The 26,935-nt window shown below is 29.8% G+C and overlaps 1 protein-coding gene across 1 annotated transcript in view; it reads left to right on the top strand.

Moving 5' to 3' along the window:
* The first annotated feature begins 6,121 nt into the window (after window positions 1-6,121).
* Window positions 6,122-26,935, top strand: part of LOC123302989 (neurofibromin) — a 70,400-nt gene continuing 49,586 nt past the window's right edge. Inside the window, exon 1 of the mRNA XM_044886084.1 lies at window positions 6,122-6,233. Coding sequence (XP_044742019.1) covers window positions 6,174-6,233 — 60 coding nt within the window. The 5' untranslated portion in view covers window positions 6,122-6,173. The remainder of the gene's footprint in view (window positions 6,234-26,935) is intronic.

Raw genomic sequence — 26,935 nt, 5'->3', positions numbered from 1 at the left:
TAATATGCCTGCGCAACCGTTCTGAAGGGTTAAAATAGTAATATTGGGTCTTTATATACGACTAATTCTAACGATAGTTCGTCGTTGTAATCGATATGTCTTATACGATGTTGCTATAGATGGTATGTACCTTTCCAATTTGTCATTATATGCGATATCGCTGTAACCAATTTTGACTGTAATATAATATTAGATTTCTCAAAATTCATACGTTTGGGTTGTTTTAACTTTCTCGGCAAATCAAAAATAATTTAATTTTAATTCTTTTTTTTCTTAAACTAGGTAATTTTATTTCCTTACATGAAAAAAATTAATATTCATGAACTTTTTGATAAAACAAAATGAGATTCTTTTTTTAAAAATTGTGTTATTAAATATAAAAAAATATACTGAATGTAACAATTAAAAATAAAAATATATGTTTCTCAGAAAATAATCTGTGTTTCATTTATAGACGTCTACCACGGGCGGCAATTTGGAGAACGTGACCAAAAAACAATACTTTAATTATTATTAATTATGTTAGCAATACAACATATTTTTATTAATAAATCACTAGCTTGACCCGTACAGAATCCCGCTCCCGTAGTTACCGTAACCCGTGGCTACCCTGTACCCTTGGCTAATAAAAAACAAACAAAAACTTCGTAGAAAAGTGGTGAAAAAAATTCTTAAATTAATATTAGGAGAACATGTATTAAAAATAGTGATTATATGTGTTGAGTATTAGGAAGCATCTGTAAAATAACATGTTTGCCTAGTAAACTTATTATTTAAAATTATGATATTTTTCCATTCAAATTATTTGTGTAGAGTGTTTTTTCCTAAGCGGTACATTTTAGACGGTGAGTATATTTTTCGTCAAACCTAGACATAATAAGCTTCAAAATGAGGGGTGAATTATGGAATTTGATAAAGGAATAAAGAAGATAAGGGTAGGACAGAAAAAAACTTGATAGAGTAATAATATATAAGATTAATAGTTATTTACGATACAAGTGGAATAACAGTATTATTAACGTAGCACGAATTTGGCAATATTAGAAGTATGTTAACAATGCGTTAACACACGTATATTGTACAAAACTTGATCTACGGCTCTAAAATTTGTCTTGACTTATAGAAAAAAATTGAAAATTAAAAAAGTTACTACAGTAACTTGTTGTTAGTTTACATTTTAACAGTAACTTGGAGTGTGGTAATGAATTCATTACGATACAAGAGCGGTAATGCTGCGCATACTGAGTGAGAAAAGTAGTACTTTTCTCACGGGCGTGGATAAAATACATTGCCTAAAGTGCCTATAACTCATAACTCCTTAACTACTCAGTTATAGACAAAGTATATGAGGCACTTTCAACTTAAAATTGTCAAAACAATATGCTCTTAGACTAAGGCTGCCAAGTTACGGAACACTCTGTAGGTATATATCTATCTGTAGTGTGTATTTATAAACAGTAAATATATTTATCATATGGAGGGTAAATATTCACCCAAAATTTCAGACATGCCTTCGCTAGAGAAGTACATCTTCAAAAAAATTAACAACTAGAGGAAATAGTACAACATTTATTATCGATTTCTCCTCGGAGATCTCCGAGGCCACATAAAATTATCCCAATTTCATTACATAATAGCAGTGATAAACGTTTCCTTAGGAAGGTTTTCTCAGGGGGAAACGTTTATCCGACCTTCATTTGATTTTAAACTTCAGTTTGCCCCCCTCCATCCAGCAATTTTTACTGGCTCTAAAACGTATTTTAATAATTACAACTTTTTTAACCACTTCCTCCCCCCTCTTTTCACTCTCTTAAAATTATGGAAGTGGGATAGTATTGTATTTGGTGCGATTTCATCGATGATAGCGATGCTTGACGCTAGCTTTTTGCGTCAAATTGCATGGTATAAATTCGATGGCTTTTTATCTAAATGCCACTCTAATCAAAATTGAATCGATGTGATCAAATTTGACGCTAAAAGCTAGTGTCAAGCGTCACCATGATATCGCACCTTTAGGATGGATACTTATTATTTGAAGCTCCCCATAAATTAGCAACCTTCTTTAAGATTTCGTAAAAAACCTCGGAAAAAAGTTTTATATATAATTTTTTTGTCTTCGTGAATCCCTCCCTCGATTATAATATTTTATTTTAAAATTTTATATTTTTTATTTTACAATTATAACTCTTTACAAACTGACTGGTGGCGCCATGTTCACATTTGTTACGGAACCCTTAGTTTATGAAGGGTCACTAATATTAGTACCATAAAATCATTTTTGTGTATGCAAGTTTACATGTTTTGGTATTTGCAACCTTACGTAGCCTTTCATATAGCGTGACGTAGTACCTTCAAAGTACATCTGATTGGTGTTTGCTGTCACGTAAGCGGATTATAAACTTTTATACAACCGATTTATTCTTAGTGAACAAAATTTTCAAAGAGTATACTTTGATATTACACTTTGAGAAAATTAAAAAAAAAAAGTATTTAAGAACCAATACACATGGTCGTGAGATACAATCAGCGACGCCAAATTCATATATGCGAACTTACAAGTGCCCGACATGTATGGGTCCATCGAATGCATTGCCCGAGATCCAGAGGTAACTCTCCTCTTTTCTAATCTTCTTGGTCACACATGGAAAACCTTTTCAAGCGTCAGCATGAAAATACACCTTTTTAGTTTTGGAAAAAAGCTCTACAAACTTTCTGACACTAATTTGTCTAATTTATTTTCCAGAGTTTTTCTCCAAAACTAGAAGAGATAGAAGGTTGCTTCTTGGTATGTGGCTTCGAATTGTTGGTGTATAATGCTTAATTACATACTTACTCCGTTTAAAATTATTAAGAGGTGAAAAGGGTAATCTTCCCAAAATAAAAATAAAAAATAAAAAAATAGGAAGTTGAAAATTTATAGGCAGCCCCAATTAGTTTATATTTTGATCCTAATTCCATATCAACTCTACTCGATAGTAATGAGAGGTCAAAGAGGGGACGGAGTCAAAATTTATTTGAAAGCAAAAATTTTAAAGGTACTTACCTTAAAATTTGGAAACGAATATTGACATATACCTATAATGGTCGAACACCGAAATTGGTTTTTAAAAATTGCAATAATTTATTATTTCCCTTTATAACGTTTTAAAATATTAACAAAATTTTGGGTAAGGTATGTGTTCCCATTATCACCTTTCTGTCGGTCATCACCATAACTCAAAAACGCAGAACAGTTATCAGAAATTTTATCGCGTATTACAAACCAAAAACTTTGACAACGTGTCTTAAAGAACGCTGAACCATATTTAAACCAAATAAATATATAAAAAAGAAAAAAAAAAGAAATATATTGTTTTTTTTAAATAATTTTAAAAATTGCCTACGGGGGCCAAATTCTTATAATTAAATCCGGACCTACAAGTTACGAGGTAAAACTAGAAAATTGTGAAATTTTCACTATTATGCTCGGAGGTCTTCAGTAAAACTTCAAATTCGGATTAAGCGCCCCAAAGAACATAAAGAATCGCAGAGAAATCTTCTGCTTGAATTTTTTTTCATGGGAAGAACTTATGTGTTAACGAATTACTAGAATACTGGATAATTATTGCACAAAAACTGATCTAATTCGTGATTATACTTTTGTTCTCATGTGCTCAAAACTTTTTATAAAATATTTAATTTATCCGTTTGTTTTTTAAAATATTTGAATAATTTTGTTATAAAGGTAATTTGGCTTTGCACAGGCGCATAAACAAGTTTTTTTTTTAAATTAATTTATTGTGTAGGTTGAATTTGTGAAATCTATAAAATATGATATTAAAAAATATAATATTAAAAGCTTTTAATGATATTAAAACATTAGATATTGCTGAGAATATAATTAAATTACTTATAATTTTAAAATTGAAAAAATATATATTTGCGGGATATATAAACTTATAATATTATATACATACAGTATAGGTATAGATAGTAGGGTTACCCATATCAGAGCAATGGTATCATCTATTGAATAAATATAATAAAAGATGATATATAAGGGCCACAAGTCAAAATCATGGACAAAATATAATAGGCAACCAATGTCCGCCAATGAACACACTTTCGAAGGACTTAATTCTTTTATATATCTTGGTATTAGATTGAATACTAATACATAGTAAAATATCTTACCTTAAACAGAGAATCATGGCAGTTGATTAAACTAAGCCAACATAGAATATCACCGAGTCTTCGAAATTAAAATACTAAGAAAATTATGTGGGCCAGTTGATAACAGGAAGTTGTATCCCCTCCAGCTGGCGATAATAATTTGTACTAATTAAAACAGGAAGCTGACTCGTTTTGAGCATGTTACTCATCATTCATCAATAAATGATTTGGTAGAGGATAAGAAATAACAAAGGTCCTTGTTTCTGAAGGTAACAAGCTGGAGAGTGATAGATAAGAAGTGTATCTCATGAAAAATAATTACGAGGGTGAAAGCTTATTCTGGGCTGTAGACCTGCGTTCCGTGTACTGATCTACTGATTTTATTACAATAAATTAGGAATTATTACTGAAAAAGTTCATGTTAACAAATTTTATCAACCGATGCGACGGAGGAGTTTTACGATGACTGGATCTTATTGGATTAATAGCAAAATTGTAAAGAAAAGTTTTGAAGGGATCCAAACACTAAATTTGAAAATTATCGTATAATATTCTAAAACTTTTTTAGGAGTAAATACAAAATTTGGAACATCTCGGTTATTCTTTGTATTTAATTATATAAGTAGCGCCCTAATGACACATACGTCCTTTTGGAATTAAATAAAATATTTTCGTACAGAAAAAGTAGCGAACCAGAAGGGCGTATTTGCATACACTGTTGGAGTAATAGAAATCAAATACATAATATGGATAAGCTATTCGTAAAAAGGACGATTAGAATTAGGGCGATTAGAGAAAACTTTATTATTATTGTGTTTTATACCTTCCAAAGTATTCAGTTGATATTCGAATTTAATGCTAATATGTCAGCGCCACGAGTAAAAAAAACTATAAACCATACCTGTTAGACTCAAATGATTTTTCAATCGAATGAAAAGGCGGAAAATATCCATTTCATTATACATTTTAATGTGTTGTGCCATATTTTCTTCCCTAGTCAAACTTTATAGTTTGTGCGTTATATAAATTTTTTACATATAATTATATATTTTTTTATTCAAATTTAAAACATTAAATTTTATAATTTTTTAGTTTTTTATTTACATTTTGAACTTTTAATTTTTGGGTGAGGTAAGTATTTTCATATATATTTTTACTTTTAACTTTATAGTTGTGTGTGCTTTCAAACACATTTTATTACATTAACGATTAACCTCTTTTATATCTGTATGGTATGCAATATACAACTTTGTAAACATCATTTCCGTTGAATATTACATATCTATGCGAGCTAGAACCTACAGTTTTTTTCTCAATCACTAGGTAGAGTGTTTCATAGTATATGGAATTCAATATAATCAATTCCAAAAGGGTGTATGAATCATAAATCCATAACCCTTAAACAAATATAAAAAAATCACTAATTATATATAATCATAATAGCATACTTAAAATTTTGAAGTTCAAAAACAATACAAAAATCTATCAAAAAGCTTATTAAATATACGGATGTTTAACGAAGTAAAATTTAAAAACTTCAATGGACTGTTATGAAAAGTTATGTTTTGGGCGATATTCACTTTATTGGACAATACATAACTAAATTATAGATAAAGTAAATTAATTAATTAAATAAGAAAGATAATCATATTTAGATTTACGTAAGCCGTAAACAGTAACAGTGATGACTGTTCATATTCACAAATCACAATCGTTAAGATGAACGCAAGAAAATAGGTGTTGGCAACCCTAGCATTGTGATGTCACATTCGTAGTTCATAGTGTTTCTCTCTGTTCAATGATGTTCGTTCGGTTAATAAACGAATACTCAACTCAAATAGTTCTGTTCAATAATTTGTTTACCCCTTTATTAAATACTGTGCAATGATGATCGCTAGAAGCTGAATTTTCATGTGGAAATGAAGCAATTGTTATAACAACATTTTGAGTGTAATTTGGGGGGCGAAGTGTTTTTTTGTTTGTGGGAAAGTGTTATTATTTTTAACAAAATATTAACATAAATGGCAAAAGAACGGCCTGGTGAATGGGTGGTATCCCTAATCACCCGTTTTGAGGAACAGGTCAGTCCAAATTTTTATTTATTTACAAAATACCCCCCTCTATCAATCAAACGGGGCCACAGACTGCTGTCATTTGTTTTTTTTTTAACTGTCAAATACCTAACACCTAAAAATTTGTATCAAACAACATTTTTGACAGATATTCCGACTGTTTTTAAAATACATACCGGAATATTAATTTTGTTTAATTTATCTCTAATTAATATTAATTAATTTCCGGTGTTTTTTTAGGTCAGTCAAGATAATGTCAACGCATTTATTTTATAATTTTAATTATATTTGATTAAAAAAAAATTATGCCGGTGCATGGTTTCATGTAAACATATCGAACTTGTTGTAATTCAATGTCAAAACATTTCAAGAAAATGGATTTATTTACGTTTCATGTTCCGTTTTTAATATAGAAAATTAAATTTTTTAGTTTATTATCCAGTTGTTACTTTTCTAAAAAATATCTTGGCGAAAAAATCTACATCGAAGATGAAAGTTTTGTTAACATTTCGAGAAATTTTGTTTTATTTATGTTGTATGTTTTGTTTTTAATTTAGAAAATTTCATTTTTTAACTTATTATTCAGTTGTTAATTTTTTAAAAATAACATCTTGACGAAAAAATCTTACTCGAAAAAATTTTGAACTTGTTTCAAAACAATTTTTATGGTTTATGTGGCGTTTTTAATTTAGAAAATTTTAGTTTTTAATTGTTTATTTGGTTTTTATTTTCCTAAAAATAATATTTTGCCGAAAAAATTGAATACAAAGATCAGATTGCTTTAATCCACTTCGAACGACAATCTTTTGTCGAAAAGTCCACTTACCAGGCGCATATTCTTATTTCATGAAAACTTTTTTATGTTTATTTTAATTTGGAAAATTTCATTTTTCAGCTTAATATTCAGTTGTTTAAAATAGATTCACAAGCACAAAATTTCCTCTAAATCCATTTTCAAAAAAAATAACGTTATATCAGATACCGATAACTTCACGAAAAAGGATTCTAAACAGCAGACATGTTGCAGATGTACATTTTTTTGCGTTTCCGGATGCGGCAGATTTTCTGAGTCTTGTATCTGCGGATGCGAATCTTATGACTTTTAAGAAAATTGAATGAATAAATATGGAGATTCCAGAAATAAGATAACAAAACAGGGTGTTCCTGAAAGGTCTTTACAACGCTCTACCACAAATAGCTTAGCTCAAAATAAGTCGATTTAGCTAAACATGTCCTAGTAAAATCGTTTTCTTTGAATTTTTTTTTTTTCATAACTTTAGATCGGATAGCGCGATTTTTATAAAATTTTGTGTGGTGGCACTGTTTTTCACACAAAATAATTCATATCAACGTTATAAGTAATATCAATTCATTTTGCGTAAAATGTGGGGTTTTTGGTAGAAAACCCTGCAAATTTTTACACCCGGAATTTAAGTATGGAATGTAGATGAAGTTAACTGTTGACTACAAAAAATTTGCTCTTCAGAAACATTGATTATTTTCATGGATTACTTAAAATTTGCAATTTTAATCTTTGGCAGCAGCAAGATTGAGCCAAAAATTAAGTTTTGAAAAATTATTTACGATTCAGATATTTTTTAGATAAAAATAATGCTTAAGAAACAGTAATTAATCATATCGGCGTTTTTTTTTCAGGGGATAAACAAAAAACAAAGACCGAATTCCGGAAAAATTCCTCGAAAGCTGGATTTTTGCTTGAAAATTCTATTTATCGTTCTAAAAAAAATTCTAAAAGTCCCCATCGATCCGTATGCCGCTACAAAAGTTGCCCGGGGTAAAAGGTCACAAAATACGATTTTTCACGAATATTTCGTTAACGGTCTGCTATCGAAAAATACTGGTTATCAAATTTGTATATTAGGTTGAAAATGCGATTCAAAAAGTTGTAATTAACGGTATCTGTTGAGGGGTGTTTAACAGATACCGTTTTTTCCTTCGAAAAAATTGTTTTCATGATGTATTGACTTGCGGTTTTTTGCATTGGCTTCAGAAAATTATCCTAAAAAAGTCTAAATGGTTTAAATCGGAACTTTTTAGTTTTAAACTTTCGCGCCTTGGGGTAAAGGGGGTTTATATCGTAAAGTAAATCAGATAACTTTTAAAAGGTTTTAAAAAGATCAAAATGCTAAAGTAACCCGTAATTTAAGATATTTCTATTAATAAACTCCTTTATGCACCTCCCCCTACCTTTCGGAGGTCTGACAGACTCGCAAAATGAAAAAGACCATTTTTTTTTGCAAATTAAGACTTTTAATGACGTATAAAGAGGTTTTTGGGGCCGCTGATCTGTAATTTTGTCATAAAAATCAAAAAATTCTAGATTCATTTATTGTACTAATCAGATATAAATGAATCAATTCAAAAATATTCGTCGGATCACCTCGGAAGAGTATTCTTCTTTAGTAAAATATCAGGGTATTCAATTCACTCCTTATTCTTTTCAAGTAATTTAAGAGGTTATATCCAGTTGCGAGCGAAAAAAACACTTTTTTTATCAGATTTTTTTGGGAAAAACATTTATTTTAAATAAATATAAAAAACGTATACTTATAGGACATTACCTTAATTTTAAGATCCCGTTGTTCGATTTTAAAAATTTGATATGGTACTGTTCCTGTAGGCGATCTCCTGGAGGTCTTCCAAAAAACGTCTCTGTTGGTGAGCACTATATCTCTGGTTTGGATTATCCAAAATGAAAAATTCCAGAAAATTTCTTTTGTCGGTTGATAAATACAGGCAATAATCGAAGGAATAGCCAAAAACTATGATTTGTGACAAAATGACGAGAAAAAAAATTATTGATAAAATTTCCAACTTCAAAGTGGTCTAAAATAGCGAAATAATTTTTAGAAATCTTATTTCTTTGATTAATACCTGAGGAAAATATCTAAGCAGGTTGTGTAAAAATTCGAAACCGATCGGTCGAGCCGTTTCGTAGAAATCTTGCTCACCGACTTTGAAAATGCTTTTTCGAGAAAAACGCGTTTAAAGTTTGCGTGCTCAGGACGTAAAAAGTGAAGTATAGAACAATTGGGTCTTGGGTACGTAGGATCCATCTTGTAAACCGTTAGAGATCGAACAAGAGTTTAAACGTAAGAAGTATTATTTTTATTAAAAAATATTAGAATCAAACGTAAATAATTTTTCGAAACTTAATTTTTGTCTTTTGTCTTAATATTTGAGTAAACATTGAGAATAATCGATGTTTATGGAGAGCATCGTTTTGTAGTAAACAGTTAATTTCATCTAAATTCCATACTTAAAATCCTTTACCTTCCTAATTCTTACCTAAATTTGGAGAGTTGTAGCTACCAAAATAACCACATTTTACGCCCATGAATTGATATACTTATGACATTGATATGAATTATTTTGTGTGAAAAACAGTGTCACCCCACCAAATTTTATAAAAATCGCGGTATTCGTTTTAACTTAAGGAAGAAAAACGATTTCAAAATTGCAACTTCAAAAGAGCAAGTTGAAAATATGTATTTTGTGACCTTTTACACTGGGCAACTTTTTTAGCAGCATACGGATCAATGGGAACTTTTAGAATTTTGTTTAGAACGAAAAGTAGAAGGTTTATGCAAAAATCCAGCTTTCCAGGAATTTTCCCGGAATTCGATCTTTATTTATTGTTTATCCTCTGAAAAAGAAAGCGCCGATATGAATAATTACTGTTTCTTAAGCATTATTTGTATCTAAAAAATATCTGAATCGTCAATAATTTTTCGAAACCTAATTTTTGTCTCAATCTTGCTGCTGCCAAAGATTAAAATTGCAAATTTTAAGTAATCCTTAAATAAGAAAATAATCAATTTTTGAATAACACATTTTTTGTAGTAAACCGTTAACTTCATCTAAATTCCATACTTAAATAAAAAACGGCGTAAAAATTTGAAGGGTTTTAGGTACCAAAATCCCCACATTTTACGCCCATGAATTGATATTACTTATAAAATAATATCAATGAATTATTTTGTGTGATATGAATTATTTTGTGTGAAAAACATTGTCATCACACAAAATTTTATAAAAATCGCGCTATCCGATCAAAGATTTCAAAGAAAACGAGTTTACTAGGGCATGTTTAGCTAAATCGACTTATTTTGAGCTAAGCTATATGTAGTAGAAGGTTGTAAAGACCTTTTAGGAACACCCTGTTTTTTTCTTATTTCTGGAATCTCCATATTTATTCATATTCCATACAAATTTTCTTAAAAGTCATAAGATCCACATCCGCGGATTCAAAAAAAATGTAAATCTGCAACATGTCTGCTGTTTAGAATCCTTTTTCGTGAAGTTATCGGTATCTGATATAACGTTATTTTTTTTGAAAATTGATCTGGAGGAAATTTTGTGCTTGTGAATCTATTTTAAACAACTGAATATTAAGCTGAAAAATGAAATTTTCCAAATTAAAATAAACATAAAAAAGTTTTCATGAAATAAGAATATGCGTCTGGTAGGTGGACTTTTCGACAAAAGATTGTCGTTCGAAGTGGATTAAAGCAATCTGATCTTTGTATTCGATTTTTTCGGCAAAATATTATTTTTAGGAAAATAAAAACCAAATAAACAATTAAAAACTAAAATTTTCTAAATTAAAAACGCCACATAAACCGTAAAAATTGTTTTGAAACAAGTTCAAAATTTTTTCGAGTAAGATTTTTTCGTCAAAATATTCTTTTAAAAAAATTGACAACTGAATAATAAATTAAAAAACGAAATGTTCTTAATTAAAAACGAAACATACAACATAATAATAATGAAGGTTTAACCTCCGTTTTTATGACATACGCCTTATCACAGAGGCCACCCACATTATTATTAATTAGTTAATCTTTATTTATTAAATTACATTCATATTTACAATATAAATAAAAACCAATTTCTCGAAATGTTAACAAAACTCATCTTCGATGTAGATTTTCTTTAGAGACACCCTACCCTGTGTATTCAATCTTATTATTTAATTATAATTCAACATTTAATATTTAAAGTTAAAATTTGGTGCATTATATTTAATAAAAAGTAAGATAACTATCTTTTTAGGCTCCAGTCTGTTCCGCAAAGATTCACAAATTAAGCCCGCGCTACTGAACAACTGTTCACTAGGAACACTGGTCGTGTAATCCAATTAATCTGCGAAACGGATGACGAAATTGCTAACAGAAAACAAAAAATGCGTTGTTATAGAAGAAAAACAGGCCAAGAAACATAGCGTTGTTTGTTTACGACTAATCAACGGCTAAGTTAACCGGAAAAATTCGCAAAAGTAAAAAAAAAAACGGTTTACTCGCAATTAAAAAAAATTGACCACTAACGCAAAAAATTAAATGGGAAAGTTTAAGGTCTCAAAAAAAAATCTATGGATTGACCTCTGGTAAGTCCGATTTGGATGCGTAGATGTCGAGAAAACTTGAAAAACGGAGCGAAAATAAACGTTTTTGAGTTACAGGTACACAAATCTTCAGTTTTCTGTTTCTTGTCGCGTTTTTTCGAAAAAAGACATCTTTTGTAAAAACTTTCCTCTTGGTCGAGAAATTATGGTAGAGCGGTTTTTGGGAATTATGGTGAGAGCGTGGCTTAATCTCTTCGCCTAGACTTCTTCGATCATGATATTTTAGCAAAAAGTGGAATTTTTTAAATTTTGATGCCGAAATCGGGCACCGGAAAAGTGCATCTTTATGGAATGGGTTTTTCGCGGATAATAGTAAAACTCGCAGAGCTCTGAACCTTGCACAAGTTACTACTAAATAGGTTAGGTTAGTTTAGGTTATATTGACAGTCCACGAGGTCACACTTAGGCTATAGAGCCCATTGTAATACCACATATGTGTTTTACCACCTTTCCGCTGATAATTTCATTTATCAGCTTCTCAATTCCAGAGGCTGAGTGGCACCTCCTTCATGCATATACCATGCACTACACCAACCCATCTTAACTATTAATTAAATTAATTTTGTTGCGACGGCGGGAATCGAACCCGCTACCCTAAGCATACCGCGGACGGAATTGGTTATGCCTTAACCAACTGAGCTAATAGGACGACTTACTAGATACTTATTTTATATTAAAAAAATATTTGCAATTGTTATCTTTCGTGAAACGACGGCTATGATCCCGTTAACATCGAATGTTTCTGCATCCTAAAAAATGCACTTTTATCAAGGCTCGATTTCGGAACCAAAAATTAAAAAATTTCTCTTGCTGCTAAAATATTATGATCGAAGATGTCTTGACGAAGAGATTACGCACCGGAAAATCCCTCTACCATAATCCCTCGACCAAGAGGAAAGGTTTTGACGAAAGGTGTCTTTTTTTGAAAAAGTGCGATATTTCGAAAAATTTTCTAAATTTTTTGCTAAAAAAAACTGAAGATTTGTGAACCTATTGCTTATTCACCAAAATATAACCTTTAAAATTGAAAAAGAGAAAAAGTTATAAGTAAATGTAAAAACGACTATTTTCGATCATTTTTTTCTCGGCTCCTTGCATTCAAATCGGACTTACCATAATGGTGTCAATATCGCATTTTTTTAGATTTTGGTCAAAGTTAAACTCAATGTTTGCCTGACTTAAACAGTTACATAATTGTAGTACCCAGTTATATTTTGAGTTTTGATTTAAAGACGTAAAGGCCAGATACTTAAGCCTTTGGAAACATAATTTTGGGAATCTGCTGTCGGGCATCTGCATAATTGATTTGAGCCATAATAGTGTCAAATAAACGGCCTTCATTTAAAATTAGATATTTTAAAATTGTCCAATATAAAATCTAATTAAAATTTTTGAACAGAACCACAAAATAATTTTTGTTTCGTCAATAACGAGTTTTCGGCGAAATTTTCGCATTTTTTTTCAAATGCTTATATCTCGAAAACGATGAGGTAAGATAAAAAATGTCTTGGATCAAAAAAATGCTTAAAATTTTCCAAAATAAAAAATCCAATAATTTTCTAAAATATTAAATAAAGGGAAAATGGTGTTCGGGAGTAGGGAACTTCTGCTCCATCCCATGGACGTAAATCGAAAATGCACAAGCTCTCATGAACATGATTTTGTTGAGGACACTCAGACAAACATTTTCCACCGGCTCCCATAAAAATCAGCTGGCGCGGAGTTAAATCACAAAATTTTTACCGTGTATCAGTTCAGTAATAAGTTTTTATTTGTTGATAGGAACCAATTTATCCATCGCTGACCATGGGTTCCTAATGGCTATTTTAAAATGAATAGCTAGGTTTCTATTTCTCTTGGGATCACAAAATTGATATCCAAATATACATGTTTAGGAAGGGTAAGGAAAATCAGCTACACAATTATAACAGTATCAGAGCAAAAAGGTGTGTTTTCTGTGTATGGTGGAAACACTTTTTAGAAAATCGAATATATTCGGTAGAAATTAAGTGTAAATTCCCACTTCCACAATAATTTTTTCGAAAATTCTGTACACTAGCATTCCGTTATTTTGATTGTATTTTTATTAAATTTATTAATTTATTTTCAAAGACACGACCACCTCCGCAAGACATAAACATAAAATTTCTTTGTTCTTCCTTTAAATTATCTCTATTAGGTATGTTTAACTTCTGATAACTCACAACTCATTTTTTTTGAATGAAAAACATAAACATGGCAAAATTGACAGATTGTAAATTATTTTCAAAATATCCTCAAAATTCATGGCAATCTGAGTTTATTAAAAAAGTTTTAGTTTCCGAGGTAACAGATCGTTGGATTTTGGAGTTGTTTTAAATTGTTGCACATTTTTTGGTTTAACCTCCCAACCAGCAAACAAATTATAACGTGCGATAAGGAACATATTTCCAAAACATAAACTTGTTTCAAGGTAAAATAGATAATTTACCATTCTTTGATTAGTATTATCTCTAGAAAAATCTAATTCAATTTCAGAGGCTAGTACCATCCCTTAAAACGCCTGCAATTAATCGAATTTCAAAATTCGACAAATTTGGTATCCAAATATACATGTTTAGAAAGAGTCAAAAAATCAGCTACACAATTATTAACAGTATCAGAGCAAAAAAGTGTGTTATCCGTGTATGATGGAAACACTTTTTTAAAAATCGAATAAATTCGGTAGAAATTAAGTGTAAATTCCTGCTCGTAATAATTTTTTCTAAAATTTTGTAGACTATTCATTCCGTTATTTTGATTCTATTTTTATTGAATTTATTTTCAAAGGCACAACTAACTTCGCAAGAATAAAAAAAATTGTTAGAAAATAAGTAGAAGTAAATTTCTGTTGAATTAATTCGGATTTTTAAAAAAAACATGTTATCTTTGTAAGAAAGAATGTTATGACTTACTCATCTCATAACATTTATAAAATCATTTTGCCTCTTCGAGTATGATAAAAAAATTAAATAGATCGCTTGGTTCTTAAGATGATGGAAAGTATAAATTTCATCTTCTGTGTAGTCTATTTTTGAATTTTCATATGACAACCTTATCTTGTGAAACCTTAATTGAAAGAGCATTCAATTCTCTTTTCAAACATGATAAAAAACTTTACAGAAAATGGAATTCATACTTTCCATTTTCTGTGTAATTTATCTTATGAACTAATTGATCACTTTCATTTTTTTATCATGGTTGAATAGAGAATTTTATGCCCTTTCAAATGAGGTATAACAAGGTAGGGGGTGCCATTTGAAATTTAAAGTTAGGGTGGCTAAGAGTGAAAGGATGAGACCTAAATTTCTCTAGGTACCATTTTTGTAACATTTAAATCGACGTGTTTTCACTCAAAACAATAATCACATCAGGTTTAGAGTTATTCAAGGTGGATACTTTTGAAATGAACACACTGTGTCAATGATCATATTATTTATAATCGGAATCATAAAACCGAAATTTAATAGTACTACTCTGATTCCGGGAACCGATCGCAAACTATTTGTATGAGAGTGTAGAAAGTGTTTGAATAACAAATGAAAGAAAAAAGTTCGTAACAAGAAATCGTGCTGAAAAATTATGAAAATAAGAAAAAAAATTATTGTATCTTTTATTTAGAACTATTCTAAGCATTTTTTTGTACTTCGATAATTTTTTTCCAAACCTCGTCATTTTTTTAGATACAATCGCTCAAAAAAAAAAAAAATCGTTATTTTGACGAAAAGACATTGGCAAAATTAATTATTATTGCGTGGTTTGATGAAATATTTGATTCAAAGAAAATTTAATATTATATTTTCGACATTTCTAAACAATTTTTGTCTTATGACTTTTTTTTACCTATTTTTCTAGAAAATCAGCTACATAATAATTGTATTAAAGTATATACAGAGTTTTCTGTGTATAGTAGAATTCCTTTTTTGAAAACCGAATAGATTCAGTAGAAATGAAAAGTAAATTTCCACAATTATTTCCTTGAAAACCAGGTAGACTATCATTCCGTTATTATACCATGCATATGAAATATACATAGTATATTAAGTTTAGTCCCAAGTTTGTAACGCTTAAAAATAATGATGCTAGGAAAAAAATTTTGTCATAGGTGTTCATAAAATCACCTAATTAGTCCATTTCCGGTTGTCCGTCCGTCCGTCCGTCCGTCTGTGGACACGATAACTCAAAAACGAAAAAAGATATCGAGCTGAAATTTTTACAGCGTACTCATGACGTAAAAAGTGAGGTTAAGTTCGTAAATGAGCATCATAGGTCAATTGGGTCTTGGGTCCGTAGGACCCATCTTGTAAACCGTTAGAGATAGAACAAAAGTTTAAATGTAAAAAAATGTTCCTTATCAAAAATTAAACAACTTTTGTTTGAAACATTTTTTCGTAAACATCACTCTTTACCCGTGAGGGCGGAAATTTTATAATATGTACTATACTTGATTATCAGTTGTGTATGTGTCACCTGTTTGTATGTGTAATGTGATAAAGAAATCCACACTGACTATGCATGGTATTTCAACAATTAACTCAGTCAATTGTTTGTTTTTACTTGTTTTTATTTAATTTCTTTTCAAAAACAAAACTAACTCAACAAAAATAAAAAATATTATAAGTAAATAAGTAGAAGGAAATTTCTGTTGAATCAGTTCGGTTTCTAAAAACAATGTATAAAAAAAAATTAAATTTTCTTTATAAGAGAGAATATTATGAGTTACTCATCTCATAACATTTATAAAATCTACTTTTAAAACACAATATTTATAAAATCTTTTACCTTGAGGACTAATATTAAATTCTAGGCTTCCGTCAGATTTGTCTCTTTAAAACAAACATCTTTTACATTGGTCAGCTTTTTCTAAATCCCTTCATTCCGGAGATCACAAAAGAATCCGATACTTTTTGAAAACACTGTATGTGCTCTGATACATTTATTATAATTATTTTGTATCTACGTTCATTGATAGACCAGTCTCTTTATCAACTAAAAAACGAGATTAGTATTTTTGAAGTACACACTTTGCGACCATGGGGGATGGGTTCTTAATGTTATCAAAAATTGCCCCGTATCGATTTTTTGGCGGGATTTTTTGAAAAAAAAAACAAGTTATTAAAAAAATTTTATTTTCTGAATTTTGTATTTCCTCTATTGTCAGCGGCGATCCATCAATTTTCAAAAACAAACAGGTATAGGCCCGTATCTATTATTAATACAAATTCGAAAGAAATATAAAAAGTGCTACCTTCTCATACTATCTCTATCGCCCTCACCCCTGCCGTTTCCGAGAAGAAAATTTGTCAATTTCAAAATTTCAATTGCTTATAACTAGAGAACGGGCAGAGATACAGGGTCTAGCCTAAAATACGCATTTTTTAATAACTTTTCTATTTAATGTTATCAGCGAAAATCAATAGTTTTCTCAAAAAATCACCTTTATTTCAGAATTTTTCAAAAAACCCACCAAAAAAAATTGTCCCGATTGAGACCAAAAAAGTTTTTCTCAATATAGAACGACTGGCCCATGAAATGCAATGTATATTTTGATACGAATTTTACTTAAAAGAAATAGAAATCTAGCTGCCAATTTCAAAGTGGGCCTTATAAAATCCATGGTTGGTAACGTAGAAAGTTGATTCTTATCACCAATTGAAGCCCTATAATACTTGACTGATGTCAGATAAGAATTTAATGTTTTTATCCACATAAACTTAGAATTGTACAAAATCGAAATCATATCGATTTTTTAAACAAAAGAAAAGATCATAATTTTAAAGAATCTCAAAAAAAATTGAAATAAATGTAAAAAGTTTAGTTTTGTATAATAAAACAAGTGAAAACAAACAATTGACTGAGTTAATTGTTGAAATACCATCCATGTAATTGTGTACCATACATGTATTGACAGTGTTGATTACTCTATTACATTACACATATACCTATACATGTCACACATACATAACTGATAATCCCATATTAATACATACTATAAAATTTGCATCTAATGTGTGCCCTCGTGAGTAAATAGTGATGTTAACAAAAAAATGTTTGAAACAAAAGTTGCTTATTTTTTTATAAGGAACATTTTTTTGCACTTAAACTTTTGTTCTATCTCTAACGGTTTACAAGATGGGCCCTACGCACCCAAGATCTAATTGACCTATGTTGCTCATTTACGAACTCGGCTTCTTTTTACGTCCTGAGTGTGCTGTAAAAACTTCAGCGCACTCAGGATTGATATCTTTTTCGTTTTTGAGTTATCGTGTTCACAGACAGACGGACGGACAACCTAAAATAGACTAATCAGATGATTCTATGAAGACCCATACCAAAATTTTGTTCGTAGCATAGCATCAATATTTTTAAGCGTTACAAACTTAGGATTAAACTTAATATACTATGATAATATTTCATATATATGGTATAAATATGTAATATCTGATTAGTTTGTAATAACCCATACGGGAAACAGAAGATGAAAAGCATCAAGAAAAAGAAAAAATGTTTCTTAGAAAAAAGACAGCTGTCGTGGCACCCGGTTGGAACTATGTTCCTATCGTATCTTCGTATATTATATTGTAGCGCTTACTTTTTTACTCAGATTTGCTTTGATTTTTTTGCTGGTTAGAATAATTGATTTTGCACATGTTCAATCTTTTTTCTTTTGTTTATTTTTTTTTTAAATATTCAGTTTGACTTGTAGGCGATTTGCTATAAAAAAAACTCAATTCCAAAAAAATGAAAAATATACAAGATAAAATTATTTGAAAATACAAATAACTGTATACTTTATGTATTAATTGTAATATTAGTTTAAAAAAGACATACTTCTGATTTAGTAGTCAACCCAATACGTGCGTACATTACCTTTATTTGGCTTGATCAAGATATTTATTATGACATAACATAAAATTTCCTTGTTCTTCCTTTAAATTATCTCTATTATGTTTAACTTCTTCTGATAACTCACAACTCATTTTTTTGAATGAAAAACATAAATATGGCAAAGTTGACAGATTGTAAATTATTTTCAAAATATCCTCAAAATTCATGGCAATCTGAGTTCATTAAAAAAGTTTTACTTTCCGAGGTAACAGATCGTCGGTTTTGGTAGTCGTTTTAAATTGTTGCACATTTTCGGTTTTACCTCCCAACCAGCAAACAAATTATAACGTGCGATAAGGAACATAGTTACAAAACGTAAACTTGTTTCAAGGTAAAAAAGATAATTGACCTTTCTTGGGCTAGCATTATCTCTAGGATCATCCAATTAAATTTCAGAGACTAGTACCATCCCTAAAAACGCCTTCAATTAATCGAATTTCCGATTTTTTACTTTTTTAAACGAGTCTTGCAAGAAACTTTGTTTTTGGTACGTCGGTAGTCTTTTGATCGTTTATATCAATTTCAATTAATTTACGTTTTAATATCGTTTATAGTAATTTCAATTATTTTAGGTATTTAGGAATTAGTAGCAATCAACAAAATTAAATCCTTTAAAACGTTTTATTAATTTGAAAAACTGATGCACATAACAATCAAATTGTCGTACGTCACAATTTTAACTAAATAATTTAATTAAATAAATAGTTGAGTTTTATGGGATTTGATGGAAAATGTTTGTCTGAGGGTACTCAACAAAATCATATGAATGCGAACTGATTTATTTATCTTTACATTATTTAAAAAGTGTTTCCATCATACACAGAAAACACACTTTTTTGCTCTGATACTGTTAATAATTGTGTAGCTGATTTTCTTGACTCTTCCAAAACATGTATATTTGGATACCAATTTTGTGATCCTAAGAGAAATAGACCTAGCTAGAGAACCTAGAAATGTTAGTTTCAAAGGGACACATCTTAATACCGGCATCGAATTCGATTTAAGTTTTCAGGTTCAATTAAAACCTCACTCTGATTCATAACTGACAAACATTAGATGAACGCTTTAAATAAGAAAGTTGCTCTATGTTAATCGGAATCCACAAACATTTTTTGTTTGAAACATTTTTTTATAAACCGAATAGTTTACACAGTAATTGAAAACAAAAATTTTGCTTTTTGGGCTTTTGTTCATTTGAACTCAAATGGTCTTTATTATAGAAAAACGAACCACTTTTATTGAATTTATTGAAATTTTTTTTTCGAAGAGTGCCTAGATTTCGCAGAAACAATTATTACGAAATAACAATTTAGATACGAAACAAGTGAAATGTTCAAAATTTGTAAAATCTCCGAGAAATTTTTCGGACACGGAACCCTAAGCTCGTACTAGAAACGTATCTAAGAACTTTCTCCATTAATTTACCTTTTTTCTTAGAGCTTTCTCCAAACTGAACCGATTTTGAGGATCATCCCTTATTTTTTAGTTGTTTCGGGTACGGAACTCTAAACTGGCACTTAAAACACAGCTAAAAACACTCCCCATTGAATTATCTTTCTAATGAAACAAGAATAAAATCGGTTCATCCGTTTAGGCGTTACGATGCTACGGACACCCACACATAGCGATCAAACTTTTAATACAACTTTTTTTGGTTCAGGGGTTAAAAACAATTTTGAGTAAAGCTTGTCAGACCGTTTTTGCGTAAACTGTGCGGTTTCCGGAAAAATGTTTCGAACAAAAAGTGTTACTTTTTTAATCAATAACAATTTTCTAATTTAAACATAACAACTTTCTAATTATAAACTGGCCATGCTTGCCTTTGTGCATAATTTAGTGGGTTGTTTAAAACGTTTTAACCAATCTTAACCAATTCCTATCCCTATATATTTTATATGTTTCTCTATACAAGTCAATACTATAAGTCAATTATAATGCAAGAATTATTGCAATTTATTTTAAATTAAAATGTTTCAAACAATCACTCGTAAAAAATATAAAAGGTATTTTTTATTAATATCTTTAAAAATTATATCTCATGGGTTATTCTGAAGTATGAGCTATATTACTGTACAATTTCATTAAGAACCATTCGCTAGTTTTAGCTTGAAAGCGTAACAAACAAACAAACAAACAAACATGCTTACTTTCGCATTTATAATATATAGAGATAATTGTATTCAACCTTTCGTTTTTCTTTCGCGAAAACGTTGATAATGTCATCGGTATCTTGATGTTTAAGAAAGGTAGCCCGACTAATCTTTCCTGTCCCATTGAGACACGCAACCAAGATTTTACTCCGCGAAGTAAGACCCTTTTTTATATTAGGGTTCAAATCTTGGTCGCATAGTTCGATAAGATGAGCTACTGACTTTGGCATGGCGGAATTTGTTCACATTCAGTTTTCTATTTGGCCATCCAGAGTCGGTATTCATTTATAACAGTTAATTCACTATCATTAATGAATCGCCGGTTCATCTGAATCACTGTTTTCTGCCCTTGACACCGGCATTTGGTTCGGGTAGTAAAACTCCCAATTGAAATTGGTCGAGTACCTCCGGAGACAATCTTTGCCCCAAATCATTGAAAACGGAATCTAATACGGGTATGTAAATTGAAATTCGAAAGTAATCTTCTATCGATTTCGCTATGATTTTGAAAGTAAATATTCCCCCCAAAACTATCAGATGAGGGATTAGTATAAAATTAGGAACAATAGACTAACTATTTGAAGCGATTCCTTGTTTTTTTTTTTTTTTTTTTAATTTTATTAAATCATTGTTCTATTTAGCTGATGGGCATGCCCATCCTGCCCTTATGGGTAGATCCGCCACTGACTCTACCTAAAACTTAAACTTCAATTCCCTCACGCGGTTGGTTTAAAAGAAGCTGCATTGTTTACTTTGATTCCGACAAACTTGTGTGAATCATAATTCTATTGACTCAACTACGAATTTTTCATGATTTCATAAATTTTGGTCAGTGTATAAGCAGACATTATTATAAAGTTTCATCAAAATCCATTCAGTAATTTTCGAAATCGTCCAGCGAAGCGGGTGGTTAACTGCTGACTTGACGTGATGTTATATAGCCTATAGCTTTCCTTGATAAATAGCCCAATATAACGGTAGTTTGAAGTGAAAAGTTTTGGTGTAATTGTTTTAATTGGTTGATTCTATGTTTTTTGGGTTGCTGAACATGAATCTGAAGTTGTCCAACAAAAATTTGCTCGGCAAATATGAGAAATCATAAAAAACCACTAAAAATCATGCCTTTTAGGGGTTTTCAGCTTGCAAAGCAAACAATTTATGCAAAAAGTGTTTATGTAGTAAAATAAAGAAGAGAAAATTTCCTATAAATTATGTCTCTTAACATTTTTTCGTACGTCGTATGATTTCCATGCAAAAGAGTGCCACTAAAGGTGGTTTCCACTTTAGTATTGGGATATCCAACACTAATGGAGTTTTTCAATTCGAAACAGTAATTCCTGAGATTAGCATGTTCAAACAAACTCTCCAGTTTTATAATACTAGTTAAGATATATCACGAAACGTGTCATGAAATGATGTTAAAACAGGCCCTCACCTTTCTCTCGTTAGCCTTCGATACAATTTTTAAAAATGTATTTTTGTACGTTGTTATTGTTATTGTATGTTGTTATTGTTATTGTATGTTATAATTATGAATAATATTATTAAAAATTTATTATTTTTATCAAATTGTCCTTGGTTATAAAACACTATTTTCATTGTGCAAATATCGAATTTTAATGTCTAAATTATAAATTTTGTACTGCGACCAGTTTGATCTATTGTACATACCTCCTTTGCTTCAAAGGTGCTACAGAAACCCTACAGTTCTAAAAAGTTTTTGGGTATTCCAAGGCCACACATTGAGAAAAATTTAAGAAATCATGGCAACTCCGCGCGGAGTTGACAAATTTGAAGTTGAGTCAATATAATTATGATTGACACTATGTAGCTTCTTTTAAACCTTTTTTAAACTTTTAAATTTTTGGTGGAGTTGAGAACACTAAATTTGAATGGGATAAATGAGTTCAATTTTGGTACAATAAAATAAATAGTACAATGAAAAAATCTTCAATAATTGACCTGGAACTTTTTACATTTCAATCAATTTGTTTTAAAATTTGTTTGAAATATTGAAGGATTTTTTGTAAATATAGAGAAACATAAGGATAAAAATAAAAAATAAGGATAAGCTAAATTATATATAATGGCAAGCATGGCCAGTATACAATCGGGATTTTTAGAAAAAAAGTTCAGAATTTAAAGAAAAAAATAATCGAATTATTGTAATTCTCAAATGTGGTATTACATATTATAAAACAAAGTCGCTTTTTCTGTCCCTATGTCCCTATGTCCCTGTGTCCCTTTGTACGCTAAAATCTTGAAACTACGCAACGGATTTTGATATATTTTGATGCGGTTTTTTTATTAGATAGAGTGATTCAAGAGGAAGGTTTTTATGTATAATACATCCATATTATAGTAGAGTAAGGGGTTGAAGTAGGGGTTGAAAGGGATATGCTTCAAAAACTAAAAAAGTTGTGCATCGATTAAGCTCAAATATTGACACGATATACAACTAGCTTCAAAGATCTATTGTTTTTATCTACCTTTAACCTTCGGAGGGTAGAAAGGTGTAGCGAGAAAGTGGGAAGGCATTATCGAATATTTACAAATATACCTAAGTGGGGTATCAAATAAAAGAGCATGACGTGTACATTACAAAACTGTTATCCCACGCAAGGAAATGTGGAGGGAGGGGTGCAAGTGGGGATGTTGCCCAGCAAAGCGGGTAGTTCACAGCTAGTGTTTAAAATATATACCTACTAGCGTGATACAGCCTCCACTTCTCTTGCTTTCACTTATACCCTTTTTAATAACACTCGAAATAATAATAGGGATTGTTTTACACAGGTAAAATATATGAACGGTTGTCTGTTTTTTTTTTAATGTAAAATAGTCATAATTTATTGAGAATATCAGAAAGATGGTCATGAAATTTTTATATTGACTATTTTTAGTAAAAATAAAAATTATTTAAATTTGAATTAATTTTTTACCAAAAATTTAAATTAATATTTTTTTAAATATATCTTTATAAATTATAACTCATTTGTTATTCTGATGTATGAGCTATATTATTATTAAGTTTCATTCAAATCCATTCATTTGTTTTTGCGTGAAAGCGTAACAAACAAACAAACATCCTTACTTTCATATTTATAATATATAGGGATGGGTAAAATGTCACATTTATGTAATAGATCAGAAATAGGATAATAAAAAAAAGTTGAGTTGAATAATTAACGAATATTAAAAACCTAATTCAATAAATAAATTGTAAAAAATAATCAAAGAAATGATACTCAAATCAAATCGAATTTACGTCAAATGCTTTCGCTTCTAGGTCAAAGCTACCAAATACCAGTTTTAATTGAACACATTTCTTTAATTGAGCCAAATATTATTATTTTTTTTTTTTTGGACTCAATGACGTATATCAATTCCTTACGGAATTGACAATATTAACCTGCCAACTGCATCAGGGAATTGAATTAGCGTATACAACTCCGTCGCGCAGTTGAGACAACAGAAAATCATTTGACTCAAAATATCTTTTTTCTCATTGCTTCAATTATTTTATTTGACTGAAGATCAGATCATCGCAAGTAATGGTGTCGTTTGAGTGAAAGGTTTTGACATTTACACAGAATGTGAATTCCAGTATCCTTCTCGAGATCGTTACTTTTGAAATTGATTTTGTGCATATGTGTTTGCCCTAAATTTTAAAAATTGCTTTATAAGTTACCTTAAGGTAGTACGAGCATCAAGGCAATTTTAGGTTTAGGATTGAAATTATTTGTACCTTATTTTCAGCTTTGATGATGAATATTGTTAACTTCATGAATGTAGACGAAAAATAAGAATAAAATTTTTCGATATCTGCTTTGATTTTCGAAATATCGAAAGCTTAATAAATTTGTGCCCCCACTACCGTACTCATGCTTAATTAGTTAGTCGTGCACAACGGATTTTTTTTGTTTTCAATAATTTATTAAGGTTTTAACTTTAATTTAAATAGTTTTTGTGTGTATTAAATTTTGTACGCTATTTATTTTTGAAAAAATAGATGGTTAGTTGACGACCCATACTACCTTCAATTCTTTTTCAGTTTTTATTACATCACAAAAATCTGTCAGCAAATCTCCAGTTTTGACCTGAGAGCCAACATCGATAAATGTTTCAGAATTTTCCTCTAAAAGTACTTGATCCAAAATATTGAATTTTTTTAATTAATTAATTAATTTTTTTTGGTATAACTCTAACAAGAATCAAATACACCAAATATTGTGTTTATTTTCGAGATGTTAATTTCATTATTTTATATATTTTGATTTTTGCTTTGTTAATGCTCTAGCATTAGTCAATCAGTATCAATCAGGTGATGCCTTTGAACAATCAGTGTTGATCGACAGATTTTGACATTTCGAGAGAGAGAGAAAAATAGTGTGTTAATGTATAGTTGTAAATGCTTTCATATGCATCAACGTTAATTTCAAGTTCAAGTTTGATTAGTCCCTTTTATGATTGTTCGCTATGATAAAAGCTTTGATATAAATTAATTATTAAAAGCATTGACGGGTCAAGGTGAGGTTCAGTGAGTGTCATTGCAACACCAAAAAATTATTAATATTGAAACAAAAGCATGCTTTTTTTCATTTGATCAATTTTTTTTTTCGTCCACCACGGGGAGTATTAATATTTTTTTAAATCTCATTCATGAATTAGGTACTAAATTTTTAATATTTGAGAAAATAAAATATTTGAGGCCTCTTAATTTTGTATGAAGTAAATCTTTCAAAGGCGTAATATAGTTAGCTGCGAGCGTCAAATATTTTAAGAGGGTCCTATTTGATGTACTTTATACGCATTTATGCGCATAGGCATCTGAAGAATTTTTTTCCTGTATAAAGTTTTGGTGATACTTTAGAATTTGGATAAAGCAATCCTAATAATTTTTTGAGGAACATTTATTCATAAATATTCAATAGCCGGATATTACAGTGACAGTTTTTATACTGGAAAACAACTCCAATAATATCATTGCTACATCTATTAATACTTTCACACTAGCTTTTAGGTCGCGAAAAAAACCTGAAAATAGTAGTGTTTTAAAATTAGATGTATTTGACCATTAATTTACCTGAAAATGCAGTTTGATTAATGAAAATGAAAGTTTGAATGTGAAATTCAATTTTGAAATCAGTATATTTTTTTTATTTTTTAAAGCAAGTGTGTGGACTTTCAATCTCTAGGCAGGGGCAGTCGTCCTTACCCGCCACACATTGGCGACGCTCATGGTATGAAGCACTTTACAACGATATTAGTTTATAATATGATACCATAGTCACAGGACACCAGTTTTTTTGAGATAAAAATTTTTAAAGGTTGTTAATTTTTTTTAAATAATATTTCCATCAAGTTAGTTTCCCCACAATTTTTTGTAATTTACTCGAAAACTATTCATTTTAAAGAAAAACTAAGTCAGTCTAAAGTTGTCAGGTGTAAAATTTCCGAACGATTTGAATCTATTAAATTTTTCTTATCTTTATAATTTCTGAAAAATCTACGTCAATAAACAATTTTCGGTATTTTTTTAAATTTTTCTCAAATTTAAGCAAAAACTATGCATTTTAGGGAAAAAACACTCCAGTGAAAAGTTGTAAAGCGTAAACGTTCAATTTATATCTATTTATAGTTTTTTCCGATATTTAAATTTCATCACGAGAGAGCGGAAAATAATACAAGTATAGGTGTGCCTCATATAATCTAATATCCTTATATCCTTATAAATGTAACTGTCATCATAAATGTAATTGTAAAAATATGGATGTAGTTAAATAAATAAAGATTAACAAATAATATTGTGGGTGGCATCTGTTATAGGCGTATGTCAGAAAAACGGAGGTTAAACCTCATTATTATTATTATTATTATCCTATATATATTATAAATGTGAAAGTAAGGATATTTGTTTGTTTGTAACTCTTTCACGCAAAAACTAGCAAATGGATTTGAATGAAACTGTACAACAATATAGCTCATACATCAGAATAATACATGAGCTATAATTTATAAAGATATATTTTTAAAAAAATTAAATTTATTCATGCTAAACTGCTCCATCTATGATCATCATTTGGAACCATAAATTCGAGTTCTGTAAAATTTAATTTAATTTAAAATAGTAAATGTAAAGCAATTCATGGCCATCTTTTCTGAAACACTCAATGAGTTATTACCATTTTACAATTTAAAAAAATTGACAACTGCGCATATATTTTAGCTTT

The sequence above is a fragment of the Chrysoperla carnea genome, chromosome X (genome assembly GCF_905475395.1).
Source record: "Chrysoperla carnea chromosome X, inChrCarn1.1, whole genome shotgun sequence".
NCBI classification, from domain to species: domain Eukaryota; kingdom Metazoa; phylum Arthropoda; class Insecta; order Neuroptera; family Chrysopidae; genus Chrysoperla; species Chrysoperla carnea.
The sequence above is the reverse complement of the archived record's forward strand: the minus strand, read 5'-3'. Positions and strand labels throughout refer to the sequence as shown.